The 14099-nt window shown below is 44.0% G+C and overlaps 1 protein-coding gene across 4 annotated transcripts in view; it reads right to left on the bottom strand.

Annotated features, from left to right (window-relative positions):
* LOC140387934 (plexin-B2-like) overlaps positions 1-14099 on the bottom strand; it is a 311161-nt gene that overhangs the window by 65597 nt on the left and 231465 nt on the right. For all 4 annotated transcript variants that reach the window (XM_072471277.1, XM_072471280.1, XM_072471279.1 and 1 more), the window contains 2 exons: positions 8265-8385; positions 5752-5866 (listed from right to left, as the gene is read on the bottom strand). In XM_072471277.1, the coding sequence (XP_072327378.1) occupies positions 5752-5866; positions 8265-8385 (236 nt within the window). The remainder of the gene's footprint in view (positions 1-5751; positions 5867-8264; positions 8386-14099) is intronic.

Genomic DNA, 14099 nt, shown 5'->3' with positions numbered 1-14099 from the left:
CGCACAGGGGGCCAGCACGGCACTGGAGTGCTCTGCGCTACTCCAGCTGCCGTATGCGGCCCTGCACTGCTCGCCGCGGGTCCGTCCATGCGTGCGGCGGTCGCTTGCGCGCCACGCAACATGGTGGAGCCACATGGCAGGCTAGCGCGGAGGAAGGTAGCAACCCCCCCCCCTCGGATCGCGTACGCCAGCTGTTCGGTAGCCCTCGATCGCGGGCCTGGGCGTCGTGGAGGCCCCCGCTCCCACCCACAAGGACGGCCACCACGGCCGCGGGTCCGAGCTCCCGCCTGGTGGAATCATGTCAGAACCACGCCGGCCGGAACTCGGCTGTTTGACCGCGGAGAATCGCCACAGGGGCCTCTTTCATCGGTGCCGTGTCGACCACGCAAGCGCGGCTGGCGGCGATTCTTAGGAGTGTCGGACCAGCGTCGCAGGCCATCTTGCCGTCATCTCCCATTCTCTGAGCCGGTGCGGGCTCGGAGAATCCCAGCCCACACATTTTGCTTCAGATGGTTGATTATGGTTTCTTCCTGATATGGTAGATTTTACATGGTCTGTGGAAGCAGGAATGGTACGCGATCTTTTCTTCCTTTTTTTAATTTTCCCATTACTTAATCTAAATGGAGCTCATTGTGTGGGGTTGTATTTATTCCACTCAAAGGTAGGCCTGAGGAAGCGGTCACCGAGACGCATGCCATGCCAGATCTGGCTGCTGCCCACATCTGCAGCATGAGCCACTCCTGGAAATTGGCTTCTAGTGATAGGAAGTTATCTTCAGCTAGACGAATGAGTGCTGTGCCAGTGTGCCCAGGGATGGAGGAGGGAGCTCAGGCAACAGCAAGGGAATGGGACCATCACCTCTTTTCCACCCCTCACTCCATCTTTCCCTTCTTCAACTCTCTAACAATGAAACAATGCAATATAGCATGGAGACCATCTTTCCTTTCTATACCGAACACAGGTTGAAATATATAAAACATAACACAAAGGTTTTCCTACAATCTGGGTATTATAACTTCAATGAAGGTCCCGAGATCAGGACCATACTGTTTACCATGATCTCCCCAGAATGTGAACTTCCCCTTAACAAGGAGAGCCCCAGGTAAACCCTGTACAAGGGAAGTGGAGTTGTTTTGGATTATTATTGCAATAAACCTTGTTCGTTAATTTCTACTTATCGTCTATGCGTTCTGCTCACTGCAAATTCAACACTGGGTTACAAGTATTGAATCTTTCACTCAAATCTGAATTTATTACCACCTTGTATCGAATATGTTAATAAGGGACTCACCAAAATTAGTGTAATCATCTGCACAGTGTTATAAATACCTAATATTTTATATTACTTTCCTGTCAAACTAACAATAATTTAAAACATTTTTTTAAGTGTACCCAATTCTTTTTTTCCCAATTAAGGGACAATTTAGTGTGACCATTCCACCTACCCTGCACATCTTTGGGTTGTGGGGGTGAAACTCACGCAGACACAGTCTGTGCGGAGTTTGCACGCTCTCCCCGTGTCTGTGTGGGTTTCCTCCGGGTGCTCCGGTTTCCTTCCACAAGTCCCGAAAGACGTGCTGTTAGGTAATTTGGACATTCTGAATTTTCCCTCGGTGTACCCAAACAGGTGCTGGAATGTGGCAACTAGGGGCTTTTCACAGTAACTTCATTGCAGTGTTAATGTAAGCCTACTTGTGACACTATTAAAGATTATTATTATTATTACACCGGGAGAATGTGCAAACTCAATGCGGATAGTGACCTGGGGCTGGGATCGAACCTGCGTCCTCAATGCCGTGAGTCAGCAGTGCTAACCACTGTGCCACCTAACCTTTTTGGACACTAAGAGCAATTTATCATGGCCAATTGTTATGTGCCAGGGTTCAGAGAACCCCAAAGTATATCATGGAGTTCACCTGACTCACAACGTTTAATAGATTGTGGTTATGGGGAGCACATGGGCCTACCTTACAGGTGTAGTGCAACAAAGAGTTAAAGTACTTTTAAATTAAAACAATGTTTATTGAACCAGTTAACAATTTATAAACCCACAGTAAACATCTCAACAACTATCAACACCAATAAATCCCCCAAAGAATACAGTACTCTAGAAGTAACTCTCAATCTTTCCTTGCAACATCCATAAGACAAAAAAATATTTTTTTACAGAAAGACATTAGGTTTAACTTCTCTACTGAGAGCAGTTACCACTTTGAAATCACCAAATGAACATTCTTTAGCTTGCAGAGATTCATACACATCCTGCTGTGATTGCAGCTTCTCCAAATCTAAAACGAAACTAAACACACCCTGTAGCAGACAGCCCAACGCGAAAGTAAAAGCAGACAGACAGCCCAGCTCCACCCACACTGACATCCCTGATAAACACCCATTTCTTAAAAGGTACATTCACTACATCTATTTTACAAACACCCATTTGTTAAAGGTGCTCTCATGACACAATCCACCTAACCTGCACATCATTGGACTGTGGGAGGAAACTGGAGCACCCGGAGGAACCCACGCAGACATAGGGAGAACATGCAGACTCTGCACAGACAGTGCCCCAAGCCAGGAATCAAACCCGGGATCCTGGAGCTGTGAAACAACTGTGCTAACCACTGTGCCACCTTCTTTCTTTCTTTCTTTCTTTATTTTAAAATTAAGTACCCAATTCATTTTTTCCAATTAAGAGTCAATTTAGCGTGGCCAATCCACCTAGCTTGCACATCTTTGGGTTGTGGGGGCGAAACCCATGCAAACATGGCGAGATTGTGCAAACTCCACACGGACAGTGACCCAGAGCCGGGATCGAACCTGGGACCTCAGCGCCGTGAGGCAGCAGGGCTAACCCACTGCGCCACCATGCTGCCCTGTGTGTCACCTTCTTGATGAGGTGCCTCTGATGGGCACAGGATAGCTCTAAACGGAGTTTACTTCCTTTCCGGCCTGTCTTATGCCCATACAGTAAAAGTTGCTGCCTGGTCACCTTGCTTCCTTCCCCCCCAAAGATCAAAGAATAACAGCGGAGCCGGAATAAGGCTCTTCGGTGACAGTTAATTGTCCACTGAAGGGCCATAATAGGCGCAAAGGTGGAAATGCTGCCTGGCGCCTTTCCCATGTCCCAGCCCCCATTCTCAATAGGGGAAACAGGTTGGAGGTTGGCATAAAGGCCATGCCATATTCCAGCACCAACACTTGCACTCCAGAAATTGCTGCGTCCTTAGCTAGCCAAGCTGTTCCAGTACAGCTACAACACTAGCATCTACCGAGCATGTGAACAATTGCTCAGGTATGCCCCGCACACAAAAAAAACAGGGCAAATCCAACCCGGCCAATTATCGACCCATCAGTCCAGTCTCAATCATCAGCAAAGTGATGGAAGGGATCATCAACACTGCTATCAAGCAGCACTTACTCAGCAATAACTTACTCACAGACGCTCAGTTTGCGTTCCGTCAGGAACACTCAGCTCCTGAACTCATTACAGCCTTGGGTCAAACATGGACAAAAGAGCTGAATGCCAGAGGGGCGGTGAGAATGACTACCCTTCACATTAAGGCAGCATTTGACCGAATATGGCATCAGGGAGCCCTAACTAAACTGGAGTCAATGGGAATCTGGGGAAAACCCTCCACTAGTTTCAGGCAAAGCTGACACAAAGGAAGATGGTTGTGGTGGTTGGAGGCCAACCATTTCAGCTCCCAAGACATCATTGCCAGAGTTCCTCAGGTTAGTGTCCAAGGCCCAATCATCTTCAACTGCTTCATCAATGACCTTCCTCATAAGGTCAGAAGTGGGATATTCGCTGATGACTGCACAGGGTTCAGCACCATTCATGGCTCCTCTGATATTAAAGCGGTCCATGTCCAAATGCAGCAAGACCTGGATAATGTCTAGGCTTGGGTTGACAACTGGTAAGTAACATTCGTACCACACAGTTCCAGATATTGACCATCTTCAACAAGAGAGGACTGACCCATTGCCCCGTGATATTCAATGGCATTACTATCACTAAATCCCCCTCTAACAACATTCTAGAGGGGTTATCATTGACAAGAAACTGAACTGGACCAGCTGTGTAAATACTGTGGCTACAAGAGCAGGCCAAAGACTAGGAATCCTGCAGCAAGTAACTCACCTCCTGATTCCCAAAAGCCTGCCGACAATCTACAATGCACAAGTCAGGAGTGTAATGGAATACTCTCCACTTGCCTGAATGAGTGCAGCACCAATCAAGAAGCCGACACCATCCACGACAAAGCATCCCCTTCCACCAAGATTAATTTCCTCCACCACCGACGAACAGTGGCAGTGTCTGAAGGACAAGAGCAGCAGATTCCTGGGAACACCACCGCCTAGAGGTTCCCCTCCAAGTCATTCACCATCCTGACCCGGAAATATAATCGCTGTTTCTTCCTGTTGCTGAGTAAAAATCCTGAAATTCCCCTCCTACCAAATCTCCTATAGGAAATTTAGGGACAGGCAGTAAAGCTGGTTATGCCAACAACACCCATATATCTGGTGAATGAATTATGTTGAAAAAAACAATCAGGGTTTTGATCCCTATCCAATAGTTGCCAGTGGAAGGTTTATCAAAGTATCAGGGAGACAGAAATCAGCTTCAGCTTAGATGAATCAACCATCAGTGCTCACTTTCTGGTCTGACAGGTAAAGAATGATGACTTGCAAGAGATCCCAATGGACTCCCAGCTGCCATGGAATTTCACTCCCGATGAATCACTGTCTTCAGATGAGATTTGTTTTTGGAACTCCTTCAAAATTACCTTTTGGACTTTTAATAAGGACTTTTTAAAAATTAAGCCAGAAAGAACTACAAACTTGATTGGAGTCTTGAAAACCGTTTAGGTTTAAGTCAATCTCCCTCGGCATTAAATATGGAACGTCAAGACAGAAGTGATTTTGATGCGGTAGGATTATAAGGCAGGTAATATGGGTCTAGGTGCACAAATACAATTTAGTCCCCATTTTAAAGTCATACATGTATTTCTTCTTTTTGTAATATAAATTCCACACTTACATTTAAAATAGGAACTGCCTGTATTAACTCGCCATTCTGTAATTATAACCACTGCCAAGCCAGTGGAGGCACGGCAGCGCCTATCTGCTGGGAGGAGGCTATAATTACAATGCATCTAATTTACAATACCAGCTTTTATTATAAATGTGAATGCACAAACCTAGAATGGAAAATGTTAATAAGAAGTGCACACAGATATTACATATCTATGATTAGAATATGATGCACAAGTTTTCCACATGCTAGACATCCCCAAAACCTTTCTAATTCAACAATTACATTTTACTGAAACAAAACTTTATCAATACCAGTAACTACTCCTTATGAATTACTGAATTTGATGAATATTTATTTTGCCACTCCAAGCACAGTAATCTGCCGGTCTCAACAGAGTTCTTAAATATATGAACCATTTCAGGTCACAATACTAAACACAAAAATAAGATTCAGATCTATTTAGCCGTAGAATTTCAATAGTATCAATTTACTAGTTTCTTATATGAGCTAAAACAGTCAAACATTAACTCTGGGCATTCACTGTTCATACAGCTTAATTTCATTCCACCAGGACTAATTCAGTACTGCTACATGGTGCTTCAACTGGGATTTTGAAATCGCCTTTGCAATTGTTATCTTGCTTGAAAATCAAATTTTATGTCACTTGTTTTTACCTTGCTTCGCATCAATTAAGACATAAACCAAACCCATACCATTTTACTTTGAACGACATTTGATTGGGGTCCGTTCCCAGCTTTGCCATCTTTGCACTTGTGTTCTGAAATATCCCAGTCACAGGTCCACTTGCTCCTCACACAGGAGTCACACCTAAATAGTAAATGTATGTGCATACATAGATCAAATTATTAAATCACAACAAATATCATGTCCCTGGTTAGCATAGTTGCTCATTAATCTGAAGCTTCTGAGCCCAAAATTGAATAAGAAACACCCCCATTAAAAAAAAGCAAAACACTATGAATGGTGAAAATCCAAAATAAACACAGAACGTGCTGGAAATATTCTACAGGTTTGGCAGCATCAGTGGAGCGGGAAACACAGTTAACATTTCAGGCTCCTGATCTTTCATCAGAAACTTTACAAAATATAGATGCAATGGGTTTTAAGCAAGTACAACAATTGGGAAATTAACATGTAACTATTGGACTGTTACAAGCACCAAGCTGGTCATTATGGCCTTTTCAGAGAAGGAAATCTGCCATTCTTACATAACCTGGCCTGTATATATGACTCCAGATCCACAGCAATGTGGATGATTGCCCCCCCGTAATGATCTAGCAAACCATTCAATTGTGTACACAAAGATGGCTCACCACCCACTTCTCAAGGGCAATAGGAAATGGGGAATAAATGCTGGCCTCGTCAGTGATGCCCACATCTAGGGAACCAATTACCTTTACCTCAGGGTAACCATTGGTAACATGGAGCTATCAACTACCTTTTGACCTTTGTATGTTCTACCTAGCCTGCTCCTGCCAACGCATTACCTCATTTATTCCTTGCTGACTCCTTGAACTCCACTCCTAGCCATTGCTCTCCACTATGACTCTCCGAATTCTGCCAGCTTTGAGTCACTACAATCAATTGTCGAGTTGGCCCCACTGAGGTGATGGGCTGAGGACTTTGTCGAGCTATTCAGTGCCTCTACAATGCGCTATCTTTCACCTCCATGCCTCCCATTTTCTCAAGTAGTCACGTGTTGTCACGGACCATTCCCTTTGCAACTGCTGCACGAACCACACTCCTACATCGTATACTCCTCTCTTCTTTCATTTACTAGCCATGCTGGACCCGAAAATCAGCTCGCCATAGCGCAGCATGGCTAACAAAAGCAGGGAGACCCTGCTCCCGGGATCTAACTGGCTTGCAACGACTCACGAGATCTAACGCAATTGTGGGCGGGATGACTTTTTAGCAAATCTGCATATTAAAGCGAGACAGCTACTCTCACTCTAAAGTGCAGATTCCCGAGTACCCGAGGCGATGGGAGCTGTCTCCTTCACCTCAGGATCTATGTCCTTCACCTCAGAGACATCGGCTGAGCACCATTCTGTCTGGTCGCGGTTTGTGGCTGGGCTGATGCCACCTGGGCACCCTGGCAATGCCACCTGAGTGCCAGCCCGTCACTGCCCAGGTGGCAGACAGCTGGCAGGGTGCGAGATTGGCACTGCCAATGTGCCAAGATGGCACTTTGTGCGTTGGCGACCAGGTTGGGGGGGGGGGGGGCCGTGTGTGGGTGTTGGGAAGGGTGTGGGGGGCTGGTGATCCTCCCACAGTGCGTTGAGGCTGGGGGAGGGGTTCGCGTCAAGGGTCACGGAGATTGGGACGCCATCAATCTCTCGCTGCACTGAGGAGCTCTGGCAAGTGGAGGTATGGGCAGCGTCGGCCCTGCGCTCCCCACTGAGGCCCCTTATCCAACGCAAGTGGTGTTTTATAATTGTGAGCACCGGGTGACATGCGGCTAAACGTGCTCACTATGTGATTTTGTTCCCTTTTAGTCAAATCGCACCCAAGAATGACGGAACAAGCTCAAAAGGCCGAGTGGTCGACTCCTATTCTTTATTCTCATGTAAGGTTGTGTGGTCTGTCTCCAGTTTAGGACAATGCTTAGTTTCTCTATTGTTTGCATGTTCACGCAGCCACAATGCAGTGACTTGGTTACTAATTGGTTAGTCAGAGGCTTTTCCCCGGGGTAGAGGGGTCAATTACTAGGGGGCATAGGTTTAAGGTGAGAGGGGTAAGGTTTAAAGTAGATGTACGAGGCAAGTTTTTTACGCAGAGGGTAGTGGGTGCCTGGAACTCGCTACCGGAGGAGGTGGTGGAAGCAGGGACGATAGTGACATTTAAGGGGCATCTTGACAAATACATGAATAGAATGGGAATAGAGGGATATGGACCCAGGAAGTGTAGAAGATTGTAGTTTAGTCGGGCAGCATGGTCGGCACGGGCTTGGAGGGCCGAAGGGCCTGTTCCTGTGCTGTACATTTCTTTGTTCTTTGTTTGTTCTTTGTAACCAAGTACCAATCATTAAAAGTAATTGCAACATAGGATACCTTCTCGGTTTCTAATATCATAAAATATTTGCACATACTTTTTAGCTAATTTTGGTCTATTACGTTACATTAAAGGAACATATTAAGAGGTTCGATATAAAATATGTCCCAACTAATTTTGCCTGTTTCTTATTGGCAGGAAAAATACGTACGGAATATTTGGAAACAGCGTTGTGGTTGCGTCACAGTCATAAAATGAGTAGTTGGTCTTTGTGAAAAGTACTGATTTTCCTCCACTGACGATGTTCAGTTTCACCTCAACATCAACATAATCTGCACAGAAGAAAACCCACATTGGTTTCTTTGCAATGCTAATTTTAAGAGCGATCTAAGCATTTGAAAAAGGAACATTTTGTACATTACAAGAGAAAACAATTTGTTGCCTTGCATTTTAAACTGGGGAGGAGAATAAATCCATTATTCATGATTTGTATTGTTTACCTCCAAGATAAAACCCATGAATGTTTCTCTCAAAATTGCCGATTTCTAGTGTATGCAGCTCATAACTCATCAAATACTCATCTACAAACACAATTAAGACCAGATGTTTCCCATAATCATAATCAATAATGGAAATAAATTTTTTTTTAAATGCATATATTGGAAAATTGATTTAAATGGAAAATGTTGGAAATAAACACATTGTTAGAAAAAGGACAATCTGATGGAGGACAAACAAAGTATTATTCTTTTTTTTCTCTTTCAGTTGAATTTCCAACGTTTTCTGTTTGTACTTTATTACAAGTGTCCTTGCAAAATCAGACAATGAATAAAAATAAACACACGATGGCAACATTTTGTTTTCAATGTATTCTGCTATTAGACCACAAGACGTAGGAGCAGAAGTAGGCCATTCGGCCCATAGAGTCTGCTCTGCCATTCAATGAGATCGTAACTGATTTGATATAATCTTCAACTCCATTTCTCTGCCTTATCCCTATAACGCTGGATTCCCTTACCGATTTAAATTCTGTCTATCGCGGTCTTCACCCAGCCTCTACAGCTCCCTGCTGTAAAGAATTCCACAGATTCACTCCCCTCAAAGACATTTCTCCTCATCTTGGTCTTAAATGGGTGATTCCTTACTCTGACATTATGTCCTCTGGTCCTAAACTCTCCCACTAGTGAAAACAACTTCTCAGCATCTACCCGGTCAAGCCCTTGATAATCATAAATGACTCAATAAGATTCCCTCTTATTCTTCCAATTTCCAATGAGTACAGGCGCAACTTACTTAACCTCTCCTCAGAAGAAAATCCTTCCATACCTGGGATCAACCCAGTGAACCTTCTCTGGACTGCCTCCAATGATAAGGGGACCAAAATTGTTCACCATATTTCTGGCGTGGTCTAACTAGTGCCTTGTATAGTTTTAGCAAGACTTCCCTATTTTTATACTCCATTCCTTTTGAATGAAAGGTCAACATTCTATTTGGGTTCCCAATTACCTGCTGAACTTGCATGCTAGCTTTTTGTGATTTATGCACAAGGATCCCCAAATCCATCTGTGCTTCAACTTTTTGCAGTCTTTCACCATTTAATTAATATTCAGAGCCTTTATTCTTCTTACCAAAGCGCATAACTTCACGTGTTCCTACATTATATTTCATCTACAATGTTTTTGCCTACTCACCTAACCTGTCTATACCCTTCATCCTCTCACTTGCCTTCCCACTTATTTTTGTGTCATCTGCAAACTTGGCAATAGTACATGTGCTTCCCTCGTCCAAGTTATTGTATATATTGCAAATAATTGTAGCCCCAACACTGATCCCTGTGGCACTCCACTAGTTACAGGTTACTATCCTGAAAATACCCCTCTTATCCCAACTCGGTCTCTCAGCTAACCAATCCTCTATCCATGCTAATATATTACCCCACCACCATGGGCTCTTATCTCATTAAGTAACCCTTCGTGCGATACCTTATCCAATGCTTTTTGGAAATCTAAACATATTACATCTACTGGTCCCCCTTTACCGATCCTGCTCGTTACCGCCTTAAAGAATTCTAATAAATTTGTCAGGCATGACTGCCCTTTCATGAAGCCACGCTGACTCTATTTGATTATATATATATTTTTTAAAAAAAATATATTTTATTGAAAATTTTTTCCCTGAACAACATTTTTTCCCGCTTACAAAACAAACGAAACGATAACAACAAAACAGAAATTTTTAACTTTTTAACAATAATAATAATAATAATAATAATACACAAGTAACAAAACCTCATTCTCTATTGACCTATATTCAACTAAACCTCCTCCCCCCCTCCCCCTGGGTTGCTGCTGCTGGTCATCTGTCTTCCCTCTAACGTTCCCCTTGGTAGTCGAAAAATGGCTGCCACCGCCTGGTGAACCCTTGAGCCGATCCTCTCAGGGCAAACTTTATCTGCTCCAGTTTAATAAACTCCGCCATATCGTTTACCCAGGCCTCCAGTCTGGGGGGTTTCGCCTCCTTCCACATGAGTAGGATCCTGCGCCGGGCTACGACATCGGCCTCTTTCGCCTCCTGCACTCCCGCAACTCCAAATATAGCTAACCCCCAGCTAGGTTTGACCCGGGCATTCACCACCTGCGAGATCACTCCAGTCACTCCCTTCCAATATCCTTCCAGTGCCGGGCACGCCCAAAACATATGTGCGTGGTTTGCCGGGCTCCCGCCACACCTCCCACATCTGTTCTCCACTCCAAAAAACCTGCTCAATCTTGCCCCCGTTATGTGTGCTCTATGTAGCACCTTAAATTGAATCAGGCTAAGCCTGGCGCATGAGGAAGAGGAGTTTACCCTGCTTAGGGCATCAGCCCACATACCCTCCTCTATCTCCTCCCCTAATTCTTCTTCCCACTTTCCTTTTAGTTCGCCCACCGACTCCTCCCCCTCTTCCCTCATCTCTCTGTAAATCTCTGACACCTTGCCCTCTCCGACCCACACCCCTGAAAGCACCCTGTCCTGTATCCCCTGTGTCGGGAGCCGCGGAAATTCCCTCTATTTGATATTATACATTTCTAAATGCTCTGCTATTCCGTCCTTCACAATGGACTCTAACGTTTTCCCAATGACAGAGGTTAAGATAACGGGCCTATAGTTACCTGTTTATTGTCTCAATCCCTTTTTGAATAAGCGTGTTACATGAGCAGTTTTACAATTCTCCAGGACTTTTCCAGAATTTAAAGAGTCTTGGTAGGTTACTACCAGTGCATGCACTATCTCTGTAGTTACTTCCTTTAATATCCTGGGATGCAACCCATTAGGTCCAGGGGACCTATCGGCCTTTAGCCCAATTAGTTCCCCTAGTATGTTTTCCCTGGTGATTGTCATTGTATTTATTTCCTTCCCCACTTATGCTCCTTGATTATTTAATATTTTTGGAATGTTATCAGTGTCTTTTACCATGAAGACTAAGACAAAGTATTTGTTTAACTTCTTTACCATTTCCTGGTTCCCTATTATTATTTCCCAAGTCTCATTCTTTAAGGGGCCTATGTCCACTTTGGCCTCTCTCTTCCTTTTAATATATTTATAGAAGCTATTGCTGTCCATATTTATATTACTTGCTAGTTTACCCTCATAGTTCATCTTCTCACTCAATTTTAGTTTTGGCCATCTTTTGTCAGTTTTTAAAAACTTTCCCAATCCTCTGGCTTATTATTAATCTTTGTCACATTATGTTTTTTCTTTCAGTTTAAAACTATCCTTAACTTCCCTGCTTAACCATGGTTGATTTTCCCTTTCCTAGAATCCTTCTTCCTAATGGAGATGTATCTCTATTGTGAGTCATGAATTATTTTCACAAATGTCTGCCATTGCGGATTGATCATCTTTCCTGCTAAACTCCTTTCGAAGTCCATTCCAGCCAACTCTGCCCTTCTTCCTTTAGAAGTACACTTATTTAAGTTTAGCACAGTTGCTACTGACCCAGGTTTCTCAATCTCACACTGAATGCTAAATCCGAGCACGTTATGATCACTCTTTTCCAAGGGATCTTTTACTCAAGATTGTTTATTAAACCTGCCTTATTACACATTACCAGATCCAAAAAGGCCTGATCCCTGGTTGGATCCAAAACATATTGTTCTAGGAAACTGCCATGAATACACTATGAATTCCTCCTCATGGCTGCCTCTTGTCAAGTTGATTTTCCCAATCCACAAGAAGGTTAAAGTCACCCATGATTGAGGGCCTTTTTTTTTTTTTACGTGCCCTCATTATCTCCTGATTTATTCTCTGTCCTACAGTATAGCTATTGTTAGTGGGCCTGTGGATTGCTTCTGCCAGTGTCTCATTCCCGTTGTTATTTCTTACCTCTACCCATATGGATTCTACATCTTCCCATCCAAGATCATTTCTTGTTATTCCATCTCATACGAACAAAAATACCATACCATCTTTTCCTTCCTGCCTGTCCTTATGAAAAGTAACATACCCCTGAATATATAGTTTCCAACTTTGATCTCCTTGTAACCACGCCTCTGTAGTGACTATAAGATCATACCCACTAACCTCAATTTGTGCCGTTAATTCATTTATTTTGTGCCGAATAACACGTGCATTTAAGAGCCATTAGTTTGGCCTGGTTATCATTTTTTTTTAAAATTTGACACTGTTTGCTGCTTTTTAAAAAATGTTTGTGCACTCTGTCCGTTCCTGTCATTCTCTTGGTATAATTACCTAGCTGCCTTGTAATGCTGCCATATCCTTTTGCTTTGTAAGGCTCCAGAACCACCCCTCCTCTCCAACAACCCCCCCACCCCCCTCCCGGCCCCCCTCCCTATTTAGTTTAAAGCCCTCTCTACTTGTCTAGTTATGAAGTTTGCAAGAATCCGGGTCCCAGCACTGTTTAGATGTAGACTGTCCCAACAGAACAGGCCCCACTTTCTCCAATGCCCCACAAACTGAAATTCCCACAACAATCTTTGAGCCACGTATTCATCTCTCTAATTTAATGTACCCTATGCCAATTTGCATGTGGTTCAGGTGATAATTACGAGATTATAATCTTGGAGGTTCTGTTGTCTAATTTAGTGCCCAGCTCCTCAACTCTCTATGTAGAAACTCTTTCCTCATTCTAGTTATGTTATTGGTACCTGCATGGACTTCCCCCTCCAACTGCAAGTTCCACTCGAGCGCGGAGCAGGTGTCCTGAGCCCTGGCAACCGGACAGACAATACAGCCGCCTGGATTCTCACTCCTTGCCACAAAGAACAGTGTCAATCCCCCCTACTACCACTAGCTTCTTATGTGCTTCCCCCCACTTGAATGGAATCCTGTACCCAGTCAGCTCAACCATCCTGCAGCCCACAGTCTCATCCAGACAAGCTGAAAGAACCGCAAACCTTTTGGACAATTACAGTGGCCGACACTCCTGCCCTCTGGGTCCCCTTATCTGCCTCAGCTGCAGGCACACCCACCTGTCCCTGACCACTTTCCAATCTGGAAGATTCGATCGTAAGAGGTGTGACCACCTCCTGAAACAAAGCGTCCAGGTAACTTTCTCCCTCCCTGTGTGTCGCGGTGTCTGCAGCTCAGATTCCAGCTCAATGATTCTGGGCCAAAGCTGCTCAAGCGGCAGGCACTTACTGCAAGCATGTTTGCCCTGGATAACACCAGTATCCATGTGCTCCCACAAGCTGCAGCCTTGACATATCACATGTCCTGCCATACCTATGATCTTTAATAATCACTTAATCATTTTATTCAATTATTTATTTTCTTTCAGATGATAATAAATCTCATCACAAACTGCAAGACAAATGTAAACCTTGTGATATGAATACTTGTTGCATCAATGTTGTTGTGGTATCTTCTGCAGCATTTAGTTTTACCAAAACCAAACTTGATCACTTCTATTTGTGCTAAACCTCAAAAAAAGGAAAATCCCTCTTCCGTGATTAAATATAAGCAATAATAGTTCACAAATATGTTGGGCTGAATGCTCCGGTTCCTCAGGCGCGTGTTTCTCAGTGGCGCACTATTCACTGGCAAC

Source organism: Scyliorhinus torazame, chromosome 13 (genome assembly GCF_047496885.1).
Source record: "Scyliorhinus torazame isolate Kashiwa2021f chromosome 13, sScyTor2.1, whole genome shotgun sequence".
Taxonomy (NCBI): domain Eukaryota; kingdom Metazoa; phylum Chordata; class Chondrichthyes; order Carcharhiniformes; family Scyliorhinidae; genus Scyliorhinus; species Scyliorhinus torazame.
Note: the sequence above shows the minus strand (reverse complement) of the source record. Positions and strands in the feature narration are given on the sequence as shown.